The sequence below is a fragment of the Botryllus schlosseri genome, chromosome 10 (assembly GCF_051294905.1).
Source record: "Botryllus schlosseri isolate E-star chromosome 10, Bs_hap1, whole genome shotgun sequence".
In the NCBI taxonomy this organism is placed as follows: Eukaryota; Metazoa; Chordata; class Ascidiacea; order Stolidobranchia; family Styelidae; genus Botryllus; species Botryllus schlosseri.
This window is the reverse complement of record NC_137245.1, coordinates 22041033-22065586: the sequence shown is the minus strand read 5'-3', so window position 1 is coordinate 22065586 and position 24554 is coordinate 22041033. Positions and strand designations below refer to the sequence as shown.

Genomic DNA, 24554 nt, shown 5'->3' with positions numbered 1-24554 from the left:
ACCCGATCCGCCAGATTGGTGAGCGCTTATCTTTATAACTACGATATCTCCCCCGCCAACGGATTTAAAGTTACCGATGTTTCAGAAACTTCTGGTGGGATTACGCCAGAACAAATTTAAAAAAAGCCTTTGAAAGCCACGGACAAAAGCACTGAACGTGGAAATGTGAATGCAAGAATTAATGATCGACAAAATACAGGGTCGGTGCAATGAGTCTACGGATACACCGAAGCAATACGTATCGCAAACAGGGCATTTCGCAGCAACATAATTTTCAGTTGTATAGTCTTTTGGAAGTTGCTTATGTTCTTACGAATGAGTAGATTTTCGCTAACTTTTATCGCGGTGCAAGGAAATTTAAAGCGCCCTCTTTTGTAATGAAGTTTCCTCACTATCAACACTATATGCGAAATTTATACATGTATTTCCGTGCAAGGCGTTTTATGCACTATACACATCATCAGACTCTTATTGTTCAACATTTAGAGCAGTTTATTCCACGCGAGATTACACAGCGGTCGGTACGATGTTCAGGATATTTTAAACAACATCAACGCGAGGGTAGGTTTCTTCATAGCTTGCTCTGCTCAGTAAATCGACCACCCAAAATTGCTAAGACAGTGGACTCGAGGAAAGACAGGGTTGTCTTCAAAACAAACATGTTTAGAACAAGGCCATTGTTTAAAACAAGTTTTTTATTGTCTATTTTCTCTAACCATGACGTCACGAATCTTTATTTGTGACGTCACAATGGATTAGCATACTCAATTGAAAATATAGGGTAAATATATGCAGGCTCCTTCGACGAAAAGGGCTTCCGACCACTGTTATAAACAGACCAAAAATATCTTCAACCATCAGGACAACATCGTTATGCAGCATTTTTACGGTCGGCGGTCATCATCATTAGAACACGAATCTATATCTACTTGCCATAACTGTTGAACCGAGGACGATACGTATACGTCGACTTTATTGGGTTCAAATCGTAGACAGTATTCACACAATTATGTCTCAATTACAACGATTAGAAAACAGTTTTTTTATCAAAGGCATTTGTTGCCCAGTCCTAGTCACTATAGGTGCCTATCGGACCAGTACCCTTGTTATTATATATCATTCCCGTTCCAATTAAACTAGACTTTAAATGTTGGAAAAATGATTGTATGATAATAATTACTTAGCCTACTCGTTCTGGTTGAAGTATTTGTTGCCATTGGGGAGAGCGAGCGTTAGAGCGACAATGCTATTCATCCGCAACCGTATCTGTACAATTGTGGGTGCATGTGCAATTGTGCATTGTGCAATCTGCTGTGCCTATAGAATATATTATATCGTTAGGTGATGTCTTAGCATGCGTGATTCATCACAAGTAGGCCTAGTGAGTAACACGAAATGTATTGTAGGCCTATACAATATAATAATTGACCAGCTTGCTGTGAAGATTATACACGTCACTAAGCCTGCCTATACCCAAATGACCTCATGAATAGTGAACATTGTACAATGCATATTGAGAACATCAGGCACTGTGGCGCGTGTCGTGACGTCTTCTTAAATGACTAATTGACTATATGACTATACTATACTCGGAGTCAGAACCATGCAGGCTTCCGGCGCCGCTAAACCGCTGGTATATCCCACGCCACGCATCATCCAAACCCAAACCAAATATTGACTACAGTTTCATATAAGTCAGTGTTTCTTAACCTATTTTGCTCACACACCTGACTGAGTCGTTTTTGCAGAGGCTACGGTCCCTCTCCCAAAATTTTGAGTTTTACGGCCCGGAGCCATGTGTTCTTGCGTATTTGAAATTATAACGTCACATTATTATAGGCCTGGCTATTACACGTGCCGTGCAGGTGCAAACATTTCAATAAATTTGGATCCGGCACGCCATCCGGCATCTGTACGTACACTGTACACTGTACAGTACAGTCTACATCAGGGGTCACCAACACGCGGCCCGCCAGGTCATATTTTGCGGCCCGCGACATGATTTGAGATTTCGGAAGAAAGTTAAGAAAACATTTTTAAATTCTGAAATTAACGTGCAATTGCCCAAACACTTCCAATACCGAGACGCCTAGAAAACTGCTTAGGGAAGTGGTTCTGAAACTGAGGGTACGTCCCCCATATGGGGGCGTGAAAGCATCTGAAGGGGCCGTGGAGCTGCGTTCAACTAAAAAAAATTTCGCGCTCGGCGCGATTTTCGTCGATTTCATAGTTATAGCTAGTGCTCTGTGTATGTCAACATTCATAACCTTCCATACCATCAAACTATCCGTTCGGATAGCCAGCATTATGGATGCATTTTGTGATATGACGATAAGGGAGCGCGAAATTTTTCAGTATCATATAGGGGGGCATATCAAAAAAGGTTTGAGAACCACTGGCTTAGGGCTTACCCACAAGATTAAGCTTCAAGTGGGGATGGGATTTCAGCTAGTTACGTACCTCGCTAGTCCCAAAAAGCCTTTCTAGGTATCGTGCATAGCTCGCAGTTTAAAATAAAATGAAATTGATGACAGTGATACTTTGTTGTATTTTTATTCCTTTAATAAAATATTACTTTTTTGTGGTCACTATAGGCTACCCATCGCCTATGTTAGGTAGCACAGCGTTGTACTGATGTAGAGTTTTAAAACGTGGTTGCCCACTTTATATCGATATTGAATTTATGCGGCCCGCGGCGCTACGAAATTTGAAAAGTGGCCCGCGACCCGTTTTGACGAGTTGGCGACCCCTGGTCTACATACATCAACGCGTATAATGCTTCGAGAACCCACTTCGGCGTGGTCGCGCTTGGAGCAAAAAGAAATGGCCACGACCTAAGAAAAAGCCAGAGTTGTTATAGTGGCGGTGAAGTTATCGGTATCGCAATTCATCAGGTTAAGAAAACCAGGCCATGGGCCAAGATGCGTAGTGCGATAAGAAAATGACTTCGCGCTCACTTAATCCTAAAAACGGCTGAAGAAGACTTCTGTTGTGTATCAACATTTAACATACCAGTTTTGTGTCCGGATACAACATGATTTCTAATTAGAGCCATGATCAAATGGAAATCGTGTTGCTATGTGCGCACAGGCAAATACTCAACATCCCGACCGAATCGAATTTGTAGTTCACGGTGTCATATCGTTACCCGTTTAAAAATCAAGGATCGGAAACTTATCCGAATTCCTCATCGACGACTTCACAGCAGAGTCAAAAGTCAGCAAGCATAGAAAGGATGATATGTCGCTGCATTCTACAAAAGGGTAGCCAGAATTAAAATTATTCGAGATGTGAAACAATTCTCAACAATGTCACGGATTCCTCTTGTCATAGAGAACGTAGATGACGTCAGGGGCCGACAATATCGTATCGTATATGCCCGGTAACATCACAATTTCATTCAAACATTGGTGGCAGAGAGATGGCTTTCGTCCCCAAATCTGACTACGCCAGCGAATCTGATTCGGTATTACAAATAGGGAAGAACTCGCGTTGAAAAAATAAGTATGACGGTATCCTTAACAACTCAAGTCAGGTTCCAACAAAATTAACTCAGATCTCAGATTATGAGCGTTGGTCCTGTGCATCTGTTTGCAAGTTATAGGGATAGATAGATATATATCCACGTCGATGCTGGCGATTTGCACAAACCAACGCAATAGAACAACGCAACAAAATATTCACAGCGTCGTGAATATGCGTACGTCGGTAGTTACACTGACAGGCCTTATGTACATAAATGAATAGGTAGGTATATTGACCTTCATTGAGTTTCTGGTTTGCTTCATGAAAGAGTCCTGATTGTGTTGTTGGTTGTCACAAGATATTCTGATTTCATGCGACGGTGGCCCGTCACAGCCAATATAAGAATGGTGCCGCTGTAGATTTAGCATCTGCTGCGTCATATTGGTCAAGTCTACCGTGCCACTACTCTTGCATTGGTTGTGACGAGTCACCAATCACCATGGCATGATATCATACTTCGTTCTCACGACTCGCTTCATCATGAGCTCGAGTCACTCAAACCAGAAACTCGATGAATGTGAATAGACCAATCCAGTATTTACATTAGTCCTGTGACCACCGACAAGCGCGTAGTCACGACGCTGTGAATGTTTTTGTTCTGTCACGCAATGTACACCGCGAAGAATGCGAAAGCTCATTTAACAACGCCTATTCAATCGCAATTATGAGGAACTGTTTCGGTTGCTAATAATATCGCAGGGCAGTGGGTGGATTGAGTCTCACTGTCTACTTCTTAGAACTGAGCTTCTCCGCAAGGTCACTGACGCGGTATGTGGAAAGAGGATTTTCCCAAATATATATTCTGCACTCTTAATCACGAAAAAACACCGACAAGAATACAAAAATACGATATCAGAAGACAGACAGCAATATGTAATATTCACGATAGAACGTCGGGATGATAAAATACGCAACCGATTAAATCTGTATTACGTGCAAGATAAACAAAGCATCACCTATGCTTGAAGTAGGACACCAGCTAAAGATGGGAAGAATATGAGTTCGGACACCTACTCTTTTTAATTACACATAGCATGATACATCCCGGAATTAACTAGTCAGACAAGATTACGTTATCTATCAATCAGGCAGTATGAGAACGGTAGGCTGGATCAAACACGCGATTCACAATTTTTAATCACACGGCAATAGTAAAGCCTATAAGTGCATCGCTTTTTTACACAACGTCCGCGAAAAATCTGTATAATCGACGTGGATCGCGCGCTTCTCAAGCGAGCTTGTGGTTCTTGCCCTTGCCCCTGGACCTCCGGTTACGGCCGGATTTTTTCGACCCCGGTTTGGAACCGGCCGCTTTGGGAGACGCCGACATCTCGTCGCTGCCACTGGATATTATTTCGATCATCGGTGGCGAGCGTGTTGGCTGACGGTTAATCACCCCGCCTGTCGGGGTGAGCGCCTCGCCATTCGGCCGGGGTATCGCGATTGCATCCGCCTCATCCGATGCTTCCTTGTTGGGACAAAGTAGCCCGGGCGCGAATCCGGAGTTGGCCATGTGGAATTCTCCGCTGACATCACTGTCCGAGCTTGAGTCTTTGACTTGCAGGCTCGCGTGCGGATACTCCGACTTCTCCTCTTCGTGAGGGTAGCTTGATCTCGGAATCGAAGTCACCCCAGTCGCAGTCGGAATTACAATCTCCCGAGTCTTCACGACGTTCTCGTCTCTCGAATTCTTGACAAACTCCATCAGCTGCTCTTTGAGAGCCTCATTTTCGTGCTGGAGCGTTTCCTTCTCCGCTTCGATTGTCTTAAGCCTGAGAATCTCCGACTCTGATTTTGCTTGTTCCGCGACGCGAGACTTTCTCTCCTCCTGGTACAGCTGCTTGTATTTCTTGTAGCGGCCGTGTTGGAATTTCACGTTGCTTTCCAACTCTTCCAAGCGCAGCTTGAGATTGTTCGCGCGTTCGTTAGCTTCCACGTCAGGGTCGGCAATGGCCATAAAGAATTGCTCGAGTTTCGACATCAAGTTACCGCCGGCAGCGGTGTCTTCCGGTTCCTGTTTGGCGGCTTTCTTAGACCTGGCGCCCTGCCCCGAGTCTTCTTGGGAGTCAGCTGTCGCCGACTCGTCATCGACAGGCCTTGCGTCCGTTTTTGGAGCGGACTTGCAATGCTGTATCTTCTTCATCTTCCGCTCTAGCTTGTGGCATTCTTTGTATTTTTCAGTATACGCGGCAGCCCCCATAGACAGTCGGGTTCGTAAATCTTCGATCTGCATCTTCAACTCATTCACATCTGGCTCTTCTTCTCCAGCAGTTTTCTTTCCCCCCGATTTGGTTTGAGTTCCGTTCTCATTAGTCTCATATAACGAATGAGCAGACGCAGCTGTAGCGACGGCCTTGTCTGCGCTTTCCAGCTGACTTTTGATTAATTTAATTTGATCTCTCAAAGACTTCTCTCTCTCCTTGGCTTGTGCTCTTTCCGATTCGAGTTTGCGTTGTTTTTCAACGACTTTCTGCTCCCCGCGAATGGCCTGCTCTTTGACCTCGTGGAAGTTTTTGTCCAACTCAGAAAGCTGCCTCCTGGAAGCGTCCAAGTCTCGGGTCATTTGCTCTTTCGATTTCTTAGCTTGATTCAACTCGGACATCAACTGATCTCGACGGTCGCGAGCCTCAGTCAGCTCGCTCGAAATCAGACGCTTTGAAGCTTCGCTCGCATTTAACTTGTCTTCCAGGTTAGTGATTTGCTTCTCAAGCGCGACTTTCTCCACAACCAGTTTCTTCTCGGCTTCACGTAGCTCGTTCTTCAGCATCCTCGATTTCTCTTCGTACGCGAGAAGCTTGGAAGCTTTGTCCTGAATGTCGTTGTCCATAAAAGCCAGCTTTTCCGTTGCCACGGTCAACTTTTGCAAAGCGCCTTGGTGGTTTTCTTTGGACTTTGCGAGTTGGGTTCTATACCGCGATATTTCCTCTTTGTATTGCGTCGTTTGCACTTTTGCAGCGTCCCTGTCGCGTGCCAGTTCGGATTTTTGAGCCGTTTCTTCCACTTTGCGTTCTTCCAAAGTTCTGGTCATGTCAATGATGACGGCTTCCATCTCCGACAGCTGTGTGGACTTGGAATCCAATTGCTCAACCAAGCGAGACAATTCACCTTTGCTTTCTTCCTGCTGAACTTGCAGTTTCATGCTCAATTCAGCTTTCTCTTTTTCGAGTTGATGCAGATTTACTGTGTTTTCCTTCATAACAACTTTCTGCTTGCCGAGCTTTTCTTCTGCGTTTTGCAAACATAACTTTACTTTTTCGAGTCTATCGTTCAGCGCAACGATCCGTTTATTCAACTCGTCACATTCATTTTCTTTCTTCTTGATGTCCTTCTGCAGGGCGGCGATTTGAGAATTAGACGCCTGACAAGATCCTTCAAGTTGAGCATTCGCATTTTTCAATTCGGCCATTTTACTTTCCAAATCCAGTTTCTCTTTACTCAAGGCGGTAAACTTTTCTTCGAGAACTGAGGATCTCGTTTTAAGCATGATTAGGCCGGTTTCATCCTCAATTTCTACCAAATCGGTCTCATTCGGGTTACGGAATTGAAATGGCGTACTGGCACCGCGGACCTGTCCTTGCTTTGTCACATAGCAGAACTGGTAAAACTCGGTGCTGTTCTTCGGCAGGTAATACGTCTGAAACGTGGCGCTAATGGACCTATTACCTGAAGCGCGATCGACCGCTTTCGGAGCCCATATGAATGTCACGTATTCCCGGGGGCTCGTCCATCCAACTTTGAAAAGACCCAACCAATCCCGGGACGACTGCTCTACCGTTTCGGCCAAAATGTACGACACTTGTACATCTTGTCCCGGCGGAAAATAATCGGATATGCTGGGAAACACGACCTGGGAGAAGCTGCTGGTGTCTTTGCATGAAGACATTCCCGAGGATGGAATTTCAGGAACCTCCATTTCTACACTATCTCCAACCGATAGCATTATTTTCTCCTTCTGGGGTTCGAATACAATGTCTTTGTTAAGTTCAATCGTATTAAGTTTGTTCCCTGTTTAAAATATAATTATGATTACATGCGTAACATGTACTGCATATGACGCGAAGCATATGTATATATGTAAAATGCACATGACGCGCTGCAATTTAAATATGTATTGCATACAATTGACGAAAGAAACGCCCTTGCAAGAACTCGTCTACATCGCCCTTTAAAAACAAAACGGTAGTTCCCCTACAGAGCGACTGCAAGCGAGAACAACTTCCCTTTTTTTCGCCGTAATGGCGTCTCTCTTCAGCTGAAGATATCTCTGGATTTTAGACGAACATGCAAGAAGATAATCGTGCTTGCTGACCTTTTAGCATTCGCGAAAGACATGCATACAGTGCAATGTCAGGAACAATACAATCTACCGGTATTTAACGTCAAACGATTGCTACTAACAAAGGTAATAATGCGACCTTCAGCTGCGAAGTCATATGATCAATACAGTCACAACAACAAAGAGAATCAAAACATACGCTCCCATGCTCCACCCATTGGTCGAAATGTTGCTTCCGCATGCTGTCTCAAAAGAAGATCTCAAAATAGAAAGATGCGTCTTCACGACGAACGTAGAATGAGCAACGGCGATGAAAATATGAGTAATTTTCGAAGTTATCAATTTTACCATATACAGCATCGTCTAGTTACTGTCATGTATGGTTACCATATGTCCGGTTAATGACGACCCTTTTTTTAGTCAACACAGGAGGATTTCCCGAGAAAAATCAGTATGTTTGGTTAGGAAGGAAAGGACTGGTCCGGTAATAACCTGTATGATTTGTAGAAAGTGTATTCCTTTCAGGATCCCTAAATATGATGACCCTACTGTCATAGCAATTTCCCTTATGACAGTGATGCGAAGCTGTCCAAATACTACTGGACCAAGTCTAAACGTAGAAAGTAAGTAGGCCTAGTTGGACTCCAATAACTGTCAAAGTAGAAGCTGTAAATAACGTAACTACTGAAGTAGACGAATCCCCTTCGAAATAGTATATGTGCTTGTTTACTAACCACCTCCGTATCGGAATGACCTTATTCGACTAGCCTGATTCAAATCAATACAGCCCTCCAGTTTGCCGGTCCGCAGCCTGACATATCGATATCGCCTTCCGACACATGCCACCTCTTTTTGTCGCCTGTCTTTTTATACTACCTTCTACTTTTCATTCCGTGTGTATTGTGCAAGTGCATGCTTCCTTTTTACATCGCCTAGACCAGGAAGGTGGCCTGATTTTGAAGACTCTACTACAAGTCGTTTCGATATCTCCATATCTTTCATTCTATCACAGTCTTGTGGTGCAAGGAAATGTAATTGTTAACAATAAATTGAATCGAAATAGTGTGACATCAGCAATGGTTTAAATCGATTAAGAGTCAGTGTTTAAAATTGCCCACCCCTACATAGGGCTGTTCAAAAATAACTAATTTTTCTGGATTCTAGTCGTTCAGTTATCAAATTGTCAGATTACTCTAAAAAAAACGCTGCACACCAAATTTGGTTCAATTCTAACAAGTATAGGGCTCCTTGGTTGGTGGATGATCCGAGGATTATCAACGAAAAACTCCAATAACTCCGCTTCTACTGGTTGGAATAGAGTCAAATTTGTTTAACATCGTCTTTGAAGACAGCTCAGCAATTTCATGGGGTTGACAGAAAAATTTGAATTTTTATTTTTCTGTTTAAATTAAAAAATTTAATTGGATCTGTGGAACCCTATATTTGTTAGAATTGAACCAAATTTGGTGTGCAGCGTTTTTTAGGGTAACCTGACAATTTAATGACTGAATGGCTGGAATCCAGAAAAAAAAGTTATTTTTGAACAGCCCTACCTACATTCTCCCCTACCACCGGGACGCACTGTCGTATAAGGTCGAACAGAATGAACGCTCGCAGTGATCTCTCTATCCATTTACAGAATCTTCTCGATTCGACGGCATCACCACTTCAGAAGTGCTTGCATGAGAAAGAAGCTCATTCGGTGCCGTTTTCCACTCACATAGGCTAACCTATATGCAAAAGCGGATAGAGTCAAGCCATGCAAACATTGATGATGATGGGCTCAACTGGTGGAGTCGCTGGTTGGGCCAGCGCTGTACGATCTGAATACAAAACCTGCTGTAACTCCACTCGTGACACACGCCTGTCAGATAACTCGGCAGCGAACCGCTGTTCAATACCTCGGTGAAATGATCCAGTCGGTCAAATTCGGATCAATACACTCACTCGATTCGAACGAGAAGAATAATTACCATATGGCGAGACATCTCGTCTAGAGTTCATGGGTTGGGTACTCTTCAAACCACGCATGGATCGCATTCGGCATAACATACATCGTGCCTTCGCGCGATCGGACTCGATAACCCTAGCCATTTGGTCGCAGTCTTTATACAATCCCGTCAGGGCCACAATAATTTCTTTAGAGTAGCTTACTACGTCCAGTTCCAACTTCAAGCGGTCGAACGATCAATTCCTTTCGCAATTCAGGACACGATGTCACAACATGATTTGATATATTTTAAAAAATGAGAACGAAAATTAATAAGAGCAGCCCCACGGACCTAATCGCCAACAACACAATGCAGTAAATTCGTCGCTTCAAATTTCGCGCTGTGCACGATCCCGCCGCCGCAATGCCACCGGCCCACATAGTCCGGATTCACTTTTGGGTCGTTTACATCTGCAACAGAACGACTTCGTGAACAATTAAACATCACACTCGCGCCGAGGGCGAGGCTCTACTGCAAGCAGGCTCTATTGAAAAAATACTAGTCAGAGTTTGGGATTACCGGGACACGATCTGATATTTCGACCTCGCCTTGCGCAGACCCTTGGACAACAGTACCGACTAAAAAAAAGGTCATCACTTCGAATTTTTTGTGCGCAGAGACCGTGTCAGCACTGCGCATTAGCGCACGTGCGCAGCTCAGAGGGAGCATAGGTCTTCACGTGCATTTTTTGGCGGTGGTAATTAGATATATCTCACAGGACGTTTCAACATTTTCGCCCCATTATTTCTCAAAATCGCGCACTGGAGGGCGATATCGTCACGTTGGGTACCACTGTTCTATTACGAACGAGCTTCTTGGAAGTACAGAACTTCAATATACAATTCAATGGTATATTCAATACCTATTGAAACGAACCCGAATATTTTCGACTGACAGTTCGTCAGGGGTAATCATCAGCAACTAGTAGAGAATTGGAAAGAACAATGTATATCAACAATCGTGTAAATGAATAAATAAAAATATGCGGGTTCATTTCAGTATAAATATATTACTATTCAATTGTTCTATTACTTTTCATTCAGTGCGCACTGTGCATGCCTCGGCTTTAGTCGGCCTAGACAAAGGTGGGTGTCTGATTTAAAGACTACTCCAAGTCGTGGTGTGTCAATTGGATGAAATTAAATAATAAACTGAACTGGAAGCTCACCTGTGTTACCACGGGTGGCAGGGGCCTGTGACGTCCTCGTGTTCCACACTCGCAGACAGGAATCGGCTCCGCCCGACGCGAGCATAGACCCGTCCGGGCTAAAATCTAGAGTGTACACAGACCCCTCGTGCCCTCGGATTTCCTAGAGAAATTTATACACCAGAGGTGTTCAAAAGTAGTCGGTATTGCTACCTAAGTAGAAGCAGAAGAGACACCGTAAAGTTACAAATTACAAGTAGGAGTAGCAATTTCTGAGACATATTAAAACTGTGGAGTACAAGGAAACGGCAGTATTGTTTGTTATTGTTGACATCGTTTTGTGGTGCGACAAGGAATACAGTATCTGTATCCTGGCGAGAAGTAGTTTGGTTGAGGTGTCGCATATCTTCAGTAGGGATATCTAGTTCTGAATATCTACGACTTTTTATATTAAATTTTGGAGGCGAGCTTTAATGGAAATTGAGAGATGTGACTCAAAATATTCAAATGACGCTCCAAATAGAGCAAATATTTTGAAAATTTAATATCTCAACTCTGTACAAGGGCTATTTTTGGCCAGTTGCTACGATGATTCCACTCGCATAGGAGACACAAACCGATGCAAAAACTACTTTATACTTCCCAAAAAGATGAAGCAGAAAGAGTCAGTAAAAATAAAGTGTATTGTCGTCAAAGACATTGTTATATAAGAACGGAAGTAGACTGGAATTGAAAACATGCCTGCTCCAGTAATGTGATAAATAAAGTGCTACCATAAAGTAGAAATTTTACGCCATTGACCCCCGGTGAATTACAGTCCTAACCATACCTTACCTTAATCAGGTTACCAGACGCGATGTCCCAAATGCGAATGCGTCCGTCTTCGCCAGCCGAAGCCAAAAACTTCCCGTCCGGGCTAAAAGCGATAGCTAACACCGGCGCCTACAACAAATCGTGCAAACAGCGCCCACAAATACTTCCGTATTCCAGCTCGTACATACCCAATGTCCTAACAATAACCGGACCGTTTTACCCGAGTTGATATCCCACAACCGCACAGACTTATCCGCCGTCGCGACATAAGTGGAGTTACCGTGAAACGCGACGCTCTCCACGTCACACTGATGACCGGCGAAAGTGCGTATCGGATGCGTCCTTTCGAAGCTCCACAGCTTTGCGGTCCTGTCTAGCGAGCCGGTCGCAAAGTAGAAGCTGTAATTGCTGCACGAGCGCATTGTGGCGCGTTAGGGGACCTCATAGCAAAGTAGTACACAGAGAGCTGTCACCTTGTGGCTACACACCAAACAGGATACATGTGACCGTGGTAAACGACTTTGTTCTTTCGTGCCGCTACGTCCCAGAGACGCACTAAATGGTAAGGCCGGAATTATTGGTGATATGATCCAACAGAAATGCTGAGCAATGCAATCCGTAGTGGACCTGGCCTGGATTTAGAGCGGAGATCATAAAGTTAGCTTTTACCGGGAAAACGCTAATCATATGATTAAAAACTGTTCATCATGGCAACCTACTTCGCTGGATTACAAGTTTCGCCAGACGACTCGGGATAATCCTCACGCGAAATCTTATGCACCAAGTTTACCAGTCTTCACTAGACGATTAGCATACTACCGGGTAAGCTAACTTTGTGATCTCCGCCCTAAGAGTATGTTGCGTGGACTGTATGTGATATTTCTCACAATACACTGCACTACTGATGACTTTTATTACTTAAAACTCTGCAAGCAAGGGTTGACGGATTCCGAGTTATCATTTCAAGTTTTTGCCTCGCATGAAGCGGGTTACAGATTGGTGTGTGTTTATTCGTTGGATCTTCATATGGGGGTCAGCCCAGCAGCGGTAATAGCAGTCAGCATCGATACTGAAGTAGAAGAAACGTCGCAGATTTATACTTGGTTACAAGACAATCAGAAGCTGATTTGATGAAATCTACCGTACATTAGCATGACAAAAGATTCTTCCAGATATTAATGATCACATGGGAAATATATTTTCATGTATTTTACCCGCTTGTTGGTTCATGCCGATTCTAGTATGGGAAGTATTTCATTTGCGAATTACAGCAATATTATTTTAATGAGGCTATTTCCATAGTTAACAAACTTCAAGCGAATCGACATCATACTTTTTACATTAATGATCAGTGTCTTTATCTACCTCTGTCACGGGCCCTTTTCAAGATGAAAAAGCATCAGTCTCCCTTCAGGCCTGCCCAGAACAAGACGTTTGGATATAGCGAGGTGGCAAACTTTGCCACAATAGATATTACTATTTTGTGAAATCGCTGAAAATGAAGCAAATCCTGTGGGCAGTGGTGTTAAGGCAGCCTATCGATTTATTCACAGCGCCAAAACTTATTTTTGCACAGCTCTAGCCCATTTACAACTCACCTGTTGCATCCTCCGAGCCGGTGACCAAGTATTTATCGTCGTGCGTGAAACAGGAACAGCTCACAGTGTCGGAATGCGCGCGTAAAACACCTTTGGGATTGGGCGAATTTCGGTGTAACGTCGAAGAGTCGCAACCCAGATACACTTTAGACACGTCTCGCGAAGTATCCTCTCGACTTCCATCCATTTTACCGACTTGAGTTTCGTCATGGGACATGTTCCATAATCTCACAGTCGAATCCTCCATTCCTACATGATAGAACACTCAAATTACCGAGGTCAATTACAGTTCTCTGCTAACAACATTAACATACCTGTGCTCAACCATTGGAAGGTATTGGAAAAAGTGGCGTGAGTCAGGCCAGTGGAACATGACTTCTGAATACTGAAACAATCAGATCTCGTTTTACTTATGGTGTCGCATTCGCGGTAGACGGAATAACGCAGTTACCGATGAAGGCATATATTATCTACTGAAGGCTTCAGATCAGAAACTTTCTGAATTGACTGCCTTAGCGTTTTCAAATCGATGTCTGTAGTTACGAACTGCGCGGTTTCAGTTGATGCCGAGGTAGCGGAAGGGGACAAAAGCGAAGGTGCCGTCAAGGTGATGGGCTCGTTCTTGATCCCGTTTGATTTGGCCTGCGGTAAAATAGGTTGCTGGATTCGAAGTTTGTCAAATCTGTAGCGCCATATAGTAGAGATTTTACAACATTGAAAGCCGATCGAATTATCGCAGTACCGTGTCTTGAATTCCATTTTCGAAGTAGCAATTTTCATTTGGGTTGACTCGTTACAAGGAAATCACGCTGTGTTGTGATTCTTAACTAGCGTTCCCCGAGTCGGTCTCAGGGGTTCACTGGAGGCCAAGACTCACACATATGATTTTTGATAATAAGCCAATCTCGGTCATCCTTGATTGTCGGCAATAATTGAAACAATAATTAATTGGCAGTTCCACGAGGGCTAAGAGGTGGGTCTAGTATTCGGAAATTTCCAAGACATGTTAAAGCTACTTCAAGTAGAAGTAAAAGATGGAAGGCTGAAAAGTACTTGAGTAAGCAGAAATGGAAATAGTCTAAAAACATAACCCCTTGAGTAAGTAGTGAAAATGGCAAAAATTACTTGAGTTCAGAAAAAGTAGAAGTAGTTTATTACTGAAGTGAAATTTTTTATCCGCACGCAGCAGATTGCACACCCCTCACTAAGCAAGAACCATAGACCAAGTGCAATTTCCTTAGCCCGTAAATATATATTGTATCCCAGTAAACACTCCATAAATGCAGGGATTTCATATGACCTGTCGCTTTCTGCAACTAGGGACCTAGGGTTACCATATTTCGGAAATCTGAAGAGGACACTTTTTCGAATTTTTCAGACTTACAATACTGGAGTAAAATCCGGAAAAAATGGTAATTTCTCCCAAATTTGTGGTTGGTTGACTAAAAAGAGGCAATTTTTCCGACTAGACTCCGGAAATATATACTTTTGTTGAATTCTCCGTTGGTTGACTAAAAAAATGGTCAGCTTTGCGGCTCAACTCCCGAAATAGGCCTACACGCCGAACGTTACTCGAGGTACTGATTTCCTATATCACAGTCGAATTTTAACCTATATTTAACCTAATTTTTCAAAAAAAGAGGACAACTTCTCACTATGTTACGTATGGTAACCCTACGCAACGTAGTATAAAAATTTTGAAGTCGAAAAAGCTAAAAGGTCTAAGCAATTTGATTGGTAGGCTAGAAATCGAAGTGTGAGCCTGATCACAGAAGTGGACTTGATTACTCGGTTTATCATCAGACAACTTCAATCTCAGTTGCATTGCAAATGCTAAACATCACCTCCACAATCTTTCTCTTAGCAGGATGAATAAGATCGGGAGCGCTCTTGGCAGCAGTCTTTTTAGTACCGTTCGTAAACAATTCAAGCACATTTTCATCTGTAAAGCAATGACATGTAGCCGCAATCACCATTCTCGTCTGCCCTCAAGTACCTTCGATCACGCCAAGACAGAATCGTAGGTTGATCACCTTCAATAACGCGAGGCAGGGGCTCGCATGCAAGTACCGCATTAATATTGAACTCGTCGCTTGTGGAACATTGACAGAGAATTTCTTTTGCCGGAACTCTTTTATCTAAAAGCGAAAGTGCATTACGCCTCGTCGGTAACGGTGCGAATCTTTCTTTCATTACCTGATGACAAGAGTCGATGTCTGACGACTGGATGATTTGGGCCAGGTCCTGGATCGGTGGATATTGGGCGCAGTGAGGTTTCACGACTCTGTCTTCGAAGTGGTTGAAAAAATTTGTTGCGTCGCCTTTTCGACCGGCCATCACAAGATCCAAATATATGTGACAGAACATCGGATACACGATATCTGAAAATTGGCGGATAGCAGTCCGCGAAATAACAGTACGACAGAAATCGTATCTTCTAATAGTGATGTAGATTGTAGATTCATACTCATATTTTCGGACTAAACAAAAAAATATATCTTACGAAAGAGACAGAACAGAACTTTTGGCAGAAACAAACAAAAATTGCAGCTTGTTAGGATATAGTGTTGTCTCTCTCTCTCTCTCCGTGATAAAATTCCTATAGGCCAGGGGTGGGCAACCTGCGGGCGTAGAATGAAATTTCTGCGGCTGTGGACAAGTAATTCTATCAGTATGTGTCGTCGGAAATTTTCTGTGCGCGCTCAATTTCAATACAGTAGCGCTCTTTGCAATCTGAGCCCCATAGTACAGACGTGAAAAGCAGAGGAAAATGATGCGCCTCATATAGAAATACCAACTTGGAATCGTGTGTTCCTCACGAAAGAAATTTGTTTCTGGTACGTTTAGGCGATTCCACTATACCGACAATCTTGATGAGAGGTCAAGAAATAACAGCATACAACAAAGTGACTAGTAACAATTGGTCCACCCGAAGATGCATCATTCATGACTTGCCCTAAATTTTCGAAAACACCCGCTCTATCAACTCTACCTACTGGTGAATCTGATCACATGGGCCGAGCAAGGATAAATGCTTGATAGGAATATGTGAAACTACTAACAATTATGACAAAGTTCATTAGTGAATCTGAAAAATTTACGATTCCTAGAAACTATTCATGACATGACCACTCGCAAATTCTATGCGTATCGTAAGCTGATATGATAAAATAAAGGAGTCCGGAGTGCACTGGAAATAGACAGTTTAACATGGTTATTTAGCATCCAGTTCAGTCAGTGGTTCCCAAACTTTTTTGGTGTGAGGGCCAAATTTAGAATTTCAGAGTACGGTCGGGGCCGCACGAGTACTACGGCTATGAAACGGACCCAAACAGTAATCATGGCTATTCCGGAGTAGTTTTATTGCCCTGGCGAGTTGCAAAACTGTACACTGTTTACCGCTACTTATCTGCAGCATTGGGTGTTCGATGAGTGAATCAGCTCTTCTCGCCTAAACGCACGAAGCGCGAGAAATTTCTTCAGTTTCATCATGACTGAATCGGTCAATATGATCGGGAATTGCATGTATTGCTATCAATTTTCATCCTGTTTCTGTAGTATACCTGTTGGCAGGAACGTAACAGCACTTCGTCAGGACCCCGGGCTCCCATAGGGTGATAAACCGATCCCGCATCACGTTTTCGCTTTTGCAACGAAATTAAAGTTGTACTGTTTAGTCAGACAGCGCGACGCGCGAATATCTCGATAATTCATGATAACATCGGTGAATAAGATCGGGAATTGCACGGTTGTCCTCTTTGCCCACGTAATCAGATTTATCGGTAGAGCTGAGTGAGGTGTCTTTGAAACTGCAGACCCCGTAAAATTAAAGATCTTCGGGCGGGTGAACCCGTTGGTATGACTTCTTTACATGATGTAATTTCGTGACCTCCTGTCTGCTATATCAAAAAATGTAGAATTGTCCAAACCTACTAAACTGAAAGATCACATGATTTCAGATTGGTATTTCTTCACTGGCATTTAATTTTCTTTCCTGTGGGATGATATTTGTCTTGTGAGATTCAGATTGCCAAGACAAGAACATTGGCGCCAGTCATTTAGGCGCCTATATGAACAAGTAAACCTATATGTATTTTGTATATATAACGAAGTTTTTGGTATTTCAAAGTTTTGGGTCAGCATAAGAGCAGTCCTTTACGGCCAAGGCTTTCTCGTTGCCGATCGTTGTGACACACTTCTCGGGGTCACATGTTACATGGCCGAAAACTTTATATGTCTTGGTGCGTTGTGGTGCGGTCATGGCCAACGCTGATATACCCATTTCTATAAATCTTGCGTATTTTTTCTTGGGGAAGAGTACCCAATAATCGAGATTGAAATCGCGCCTAGCGCGAAAGATTTTTGAAAAAGTTGCATAAATTTTCAAAAAATACTCTATAATTTACGCTAATTCACGAAATAATGTTGGGCCCCCTTCGAGCTCGGTACCCTTCAATTGGGGGATTTGGGGTGCGGCAGTTACGGCCCTGACTATAGGACTACCAATTATGCTGCTTTTAGCCGGATAAGCAGTATGCATCTCGGCGTATTCAACCGCGAGTCACGTGTTGCACATCTAGTTATCATAGGGTTACCATACGTCCTCTTTTAAGATGATTTGTCCTCGGAGGACGCCCAAATGCCTTCTTTTTTGAGATTTTGTCTTCTTTTTTTAGGATTTCGGTTACATATAGGGCCAAATTCGACTGACATGCATCAAGTCAGCACTGTAGGAACGCTACGGCGGCCATTTCGGGAGCTGGACCATAAAGTTGACCATTTTTTCAGTCAACCACCTGTTAATGTGAAAGAAAACTGCATTTTCCGGGAGTTGAGCCTCTTTTTCTTTTTTAGTCAAGCGACCACGAAGTGGGAAAAATTACCATTTTTCCAGGATTTTCCTTCGGTTTTGAAAGTTATCAATACTTATTTATATCTATAGCTACTGCTTTTTCAACTGGAAAGTTAGGACACATTGCATTGAAACAGCAGTGACGTAACGTTCGCAGTCTATACTCACAACTTTGCTGCAATTCTATAATAAAAGACTACAGAGGACAAGCTAAGCAAGAGTATTTTATAAATATAAATTTTATTTTTTGTCATAAATCGATTTCCTAATATATTTTGGGGGCCGCAAGAAGGCTATCTGGGGGCCGCGCTTGGGAATCACTGATCCAGTTGGTTCATTACAGCTATGCCCTGGAATGCAGCTGTAGTCTACATGAGTGATCGAAATGCCGCAGTGAATAGCAAAAAGGTTGGCCACCTATGCTATAGGCCTACTACTGCAAAATCCACCTGTGCATAAGCCTTATAAATATATCATTCCGCTGATGAAGAACGCGGCACTTTCGCTGACGCAAATGAAGGCAAAGGCCATATAATGCTGTTCGCTACTTCCCCTGTCCCATTATGTAGTTTGCCAGTAAACTCCCATGGCACATATTCAATGTCCTGGATATCAGTGCCAGTGCGTCAACATAACGTCATCTGTAGAGTGCCAGTACCATACGGCATACACATTACTGTAATCAAACTTGTGCACACACAAGTATACATAATATCGGCTGACAACTATCTCAAATTAGCTGCTTGATCACGCCGAAAAAGTGATGCGTGCCAGAAATTTTGCAAAGGATTACAGACATAAGCTAGAGTGGAAAGTAACACTTGTGTGAATCTTTTACTTGCAGCTGGTATACGGTGGTGGCTTTCTGAGGAAAATGGTTGTTGCCAAGGATTTTCGAACACATTTCATCTTTAATTTGAGACCCCTTTAATTGGAGATTGATAGTATGGATCTCTCTCATGCAATTACATGAAATCAAAGTGTAAAGACTAAAGCAGTGGTTCCCAACCTTTTTCCTCTCGTGCCTCCCTTGGCCGAAATTTAAGCCAAAATTCCCCCCTTAGGAGAAATCTGCCCGATGAATAAAAAATGTCGTTTTAACCGCGCAAACACCTGTTGACTGAGAGAATAAGACGGGCGGTACCGAGTGTTTGTTTCTAGCAGTGCTGTAATAACACTTTGTAGACCTCCAAAAACAATGGTATTGGTCTCAATCAAACAAATTCTGGAAGGCTTGACTCAACAGACCCCCACATCACTTCCATTTGTGTTTTCGGCTTACCATGCACAAATCGATAATATAACTGCTGTGAAAAATCAGCATGCATAAATTTACTGGTCTCGAGATTTTTTTCTCAAGTTTGCGTATGCATTTGCCCAATATTATTGGTACATTCATAGATAGCAGGGTTGACCACTATGACCGGACTCGAGTCATTTTCTCAAAATACGGAAACGACTCGACTCGCGATAATCTGGGTATTGACTCGACTTGGACTCGAGTCATTGTGCATGACTCGAACCATGCCACATGACTCGAGACTATGAGACGGCCAAGACCGACATTTCATTGTAATTTTGAATAACAGTAAAGTAACCACCCTATTGGAATTTTGTCTACTGGTCCTAGTACTTGAAAATGCGACAAGAAGCTGCTCAAAGTGAGGAAAATTAGTATATCATAAATCCAAATCATTCAATATCACCAAACAGAGTTATAAAAAATGGGTTCAACAAGACTTCAACTGGAAACTGAGCAGTCAACACAATGACTTGGACCCGGACGGACTCGAGTCATAATACCATGACTCGGATTCGACCCGCTGCTCGGTGACTTGGACTCGGATTTGACTCAATGGTGAATTGAAAATGACTCGACTCGAGTCAAAACTATGAAAGTGAGATTGACCTTGTGACTCGGTGCCTCGTGACTTGTTCACAGCCCTGATATATAACATACACGTGATCAGATTCCCTGCTTGAGCTCATTGAAATTTAGGACACCCATTGCGTTTCGGCAGCATTGCACCAAGTTTAACATGTCTTTTTTCGATCAGGTAGCTGTTCACTAAAAATAAAGCAAGGCTAGCGATCTCTTTGACTTGAATCGATGTCGTTGGAATATTTTGTCACTGTCTGGAAATGTTGACTTGAAAATTTAAGATAAATAGGCTATACTTTCACTAGAGGCCTTGTTGTGACAGATTCAGCACAACATTTGCTCGCTTAGGATATATTTGATTGAGGGGCCGTCGCTGGCCTACAAAATTGTCTTGCAAACTGCAGCACATCTGAACTAGTTAAAAAAAACAAGGGGGAATTTGTATGTGAAAAAGAGATTTCAAATAGAATTTGAACATACTTTCAGCATAAAAACAGCCATAAAGGAGCATACGTTCGGATATAACGGGTTGGCTACATGACAGTTCGGACATGAACATGGGAAATTCGTTACAATTCTAAAGCGGAATTCCTCCCTAAAAATCGCAAAATTCCCCCTAAGGGGGGAATTCCTCCCCGGTTGGGAACCACTGGACTAAAGAGTGTTAAGTCCATCACCGATTTAACTACTACTCTGGCCTATATTTGTGACATAGTAGCGACTCAATTGCATCTCCTGGCAGAAGAAAAGCATTTGCGATATGATGTTACTTATATTTAGATTACAAAGCTATTAGAGCTGGGTACAAGTTGTTAAATCAAGCGTTGTTCAAATTTCAATTTTGTATGTGACAGTGAAAATATAAAAACTGGGCTCCTTCAAAACAGAATCAATCGGAAGCACTAACTGATGCAAGTAAGTTTTTCTGAAAGTAAATCCTTCGAAGAGTTGGTTTTACTCCAGTTCAACTGATAAATATTAGAGCAGACATAGGTTCGACTTAGCTGAAACCATCACTTTCATCACAGGGAATTTTTTTTTTTCGATTGCTGGATTTAACACCATCATTGTGCTTTTGGATATTTTTAAGTGAAAGAAACTTTTAAAATAGTCACATCAAATGCATAGCACCATACTAATCAGTTCCGTCAATCAGAGTATCAGACTTAAATATATCATTCTCAACAATATGACACAGTGTTATATTAAAAATAAAGAATTGTGAGAATAAATAAGCTAGTAATCTGCTTGACATACTGGAAGAACACAATCCTCAGCTATTAACCTACTATTCAAGCAGTTGAGTGTGCAAGGACAAGTTTATGAATTTGCAAGGCAACAATCAACTTGAGAATCAGAAGTCAATTATCACAACTGGGTACAGCAATTATATGAAATGACTGTACCATGTAATTTCGGATGCTTCTCCAATGATTGATGGGAGAACTTTATGAAATCCTCAAAAGTCGAGAAGTACTCGTCGATAGCGAAGACTGATATCCCAACATGATTCGTTGAAGATCCGTCCGCGTTCTCTGATAATCGGGAGGTCATCTCCTGAATAAATGAGGTATTATATCAGGCTAACAAAATAAGTCATTGACAGACATAGAAACCGGAAGAGAACTACGTAACTATCGAAGAAGCGCCAAACTGTACGATATATATTTTCATATTGAAATAAACTCAAATATTTTTGGCTGACAATTGTCAGGGCCTCAGCTCAGGGGTAATTTTTTTATCAATATTTTACTAGTTGCTGACGATAGCCCCTGACGTATGACAGCCGAAAATGTTCAGGTTTATTTTAAGAAAGTGTCTACCTGTCCAGAACCGGACGAATAATTTTTCAGGCTATTTGTCCTGCAGATCTGTTGGCCACCCTAAATGTTAGTATTCCCGAATCAGTCTGAATAGTTATCGAGACGAGGCACGGCGTCAGGCATTATAGATTGCACAACTGTGGTTTCATGCGTTATATGTGCCTGTTTTACAGCGTTTTAATGACTCGAGTCACTATTTTTCACTAATAAATCACGAGATCTGCAACCACGACGGCCACCGATTTCTAAGGATTGGTATTGAAGGGGGCGCTAGCTATTGTGCGATTCATAACTAGCGATTGAGCACCAGACACAACAACTAATTTTAGAGGATGTACGGGACAGATCAGTAACCAGACCTGGGTAGCAAATATATGACAGTCACACGAGGTCTCTAAAAAGCTTCACATTGTCCTAACAGTTCGTGGAGACATGAGCAAGTCAGCATGTCACACTTGACAGCATACGGCCATAGCAATTCAAAACGTAACTACATTGTAAATCGCTATGATGCCACAATTGGGCATGCGAGACTTCAGAATGTGGGTAAAATTTGGGTTTAGGGTCGGGTAAAGTTAAGAATGAGGACCGCGTTAGGGTTAGGTTTGGGGTTAAGATATATATATTTATATAAGGGTTGCTGTCAGGAATATGGTATAGTGGTTAGGGTAGGTTTTTGGGTTGTAAAGTAGGCACTTATACTTGTTTCATGCGGGTTTTATCAGACCACTTGACTTGCAAGGTTGTATCCAATATCAATCTCTCCTATCCGACACCAAATACTTTGCATGCGCCGATGCGCATGTTTTCTGTGTCATCATTGATGCCGTCCGTTTGTTCTGTATATCGGTTGTATGAAAATACAGACCATCGGTCTCTCTCAGTTCGTATTACAAGCACTATACCGCGCAGTAACATCAGGCATGGCTACTAGTAGTACAGCAGATATGAAAATTCTGTCTTGGCTGTACAAGTTTACGTGCGATTGGTTAGGTCAACGACGCTTGCATCAGTTCCTAAATCGGTTGAGGCAGCAGGAATATACGGGATAGATATGATAATACACACCCGAGGTCTGTCATTAACGCATACAGTCTCATAAGTCATAGTAGCGGGCTTACGTCACACAGTGCCGGACGAATAGCCTAAAATTATTTGTGCGGTATCGGACGAATAGCCACTGACTCATTTCAACATGAATTTATTAATCCATTGGATGTTGAAGTTCTGTTTATCTCCAAGAGTCGCTTTGAGTGGTGTAATTTAATCGAGCATACAGGTTCAATCATAGCCTACTTACAAAGCAATGCATATAAGGCTAGTGACAAAATTGGCATTTGGGATTGCTGACTTCAGCCGAAACCAATTTTTAATCTTTCTAGATCACTATAGGTCAGAACGGAAACACAGGTTGTTTTCAGCAATAAGTTGTGAGTGACCATAACAGACCGAAGGGTTTCTTGCATAGAATAAACAAGTAATTAAATGGACGTTGCCACCAATTCCACAGCGGAAGGTAGGCCAGAGCCTGACGATCGTTCAAGTAAACCTGACAGCCCATACATGGTGAATACAGACAGACATATATTGTTTCACGGGTTCGCCAAACACAACAAACATAAAATTGGACTGGAGGTGCCGATATGACCTAAAAAAGGTCTTGCTTACTCGCCACCTCTATGACAGTGATATTGTGCAATAGTCGGCGATTGAGCTTGTCATGGACCTGATTGGAATCGCTGGCCTTTTTGCCTGATATAATATCAGGTGAGCAGCGATGATTTTCCAAGCTAAAGTAATTTAATAAAAAATAAAACATAGTGTGAGCACAGGACACCGATTCCATACAGGGTCATGGATACCGAGCCATCACTTCGTAACTCACCCTAGAAGATTCCTCGAATTTGAAATCCAGTTTAAAGCTTGCCTCTGAATCGGTATAGTTTCGCTTTTTCAAGTACCCAAGAACTAACGCTTGAATGTGTTCTGATCGTGCCCTTTTCATTTTACGAATCTATCCAACTAAGTTACAGCCATATACAAGCTGGATCTACTAAGTCATGAGCCAATACCATACGCGGGGGGCACAATATAGTAGTCGTACTGTAGATTGACATTCGCGCTTTCAGCTGGGCGCAGTTCTTGTTTGATTGAGCCATAACCAAAACAACTATATTTTCTCGGCTAATTTACCGATTTATCTTTCTCGGCAACTATTTCTAAGATCCAAAACTTCGTAGTATCATATAATTTATTAAGATATTTCAAAAATATTCGGAAGTTGGTCACTGGTCATTTTATTCATCAGGCTAAACGCAGTCATGCGTCAATGAGAACATGCATTCAAAGCTACAGAAAGGGCACAGACCTATATAAACAGAAAGAGGTGCTGGTGCTACACTGCAAACTCAAAGAACAGAGAAGGTACTAAGGTAGTAGTAATGATGATCATTGATCATGTTCTCCGCCTATTTGGAAAGGTCATCACTTTTGTCCAGTATTAATCACGGCCTGATTTCCACCTGGCATAGTTGGCAGCAATGTTCCCACTAATTTTTCACGAGTTTGCGCGCACTCACCAACTCACTGCGCGGTCCCTTGGACAACAGTGCGAAACGAATAAAAAATCTCACTTCGTCTTTTTTGT

At 42.5% G+C, this 24554-nt stretch overlaps 2 protein-coding genes and 1 long non-coding RNA gene across 3 annotated transcripts; all 3 read right to left on the bottom strand.

Moving 5' to 3' along the window:
* Nucleotides 1-4296: 4296 nt before the first annotated feature.
* Nucleotides 4297-7560, bottom strand: LOC145447610 (uncharacterized). Its single transcript, XM_080325850.1, has one exon. It carries the CDS (start codon nucleotides 7463-7465, stop codon nucleotides 4754-4756), a length of 2712 nt encoding a protein of 903 aa, XP_080181976.1. The 5' UTR covers nucleotides 7466-7560; the 3' UTR covers nucleotides 4297-4753.
* A 2458-nt stretch (nucleotides 7561-10018) lies between these two features.
* On the bottom strand, nucleotides 10019-24134 carry LOC145447611 (TAF5-like RNA polymerase II p300/CBP-associated factor-associated factor 65 kDa subunit 5L). Its single transcript, XM_080325851.1, has 13 exons — nucleotides 23793-24134; nucleotides 21491-21641; nucleotides 15547-15731; nucleotides 15347-15488; nucleotides 15195-15292; nucleotides 13802-13992; nucleotides 13665-13735; nucleotides 13351-13599; nucleotides 12226-12307; nucleotides 11941-12160; nucleotides 11774-11881; nucleotides 10961-11102; nucleotides 10019-10202 (listed from the first exon to the last, which is right to left on the bottom strand). Exons 1-13 carry the CDS (start codon nucleotides 23910-23912, stop codon nucleotides 10084-10086), a joined length of 1878 nt encoding a protein of 625 aa, XP_080181977.1. The 5' UTR covers nucleotides 23913-24134; the 3' UTR covers nucleotides 10019-10083.
* On the bottom strand, nucleotides 22166-23786 carry LOC145447612 (uncharacterized). The gene is made up of 2 exons (XR_013917663.1): nucleotides 23457-23786; nucleotides 22166-22923 (listed from the first exon to the last, which is right to left on the bottom strand). It is a non-coding gene; the product is annotated as an uncharacterized LOC145447612 (long non-coding RNA).
* Nucleotides 24135-24554: the final 420 nt, after the last annotated feature.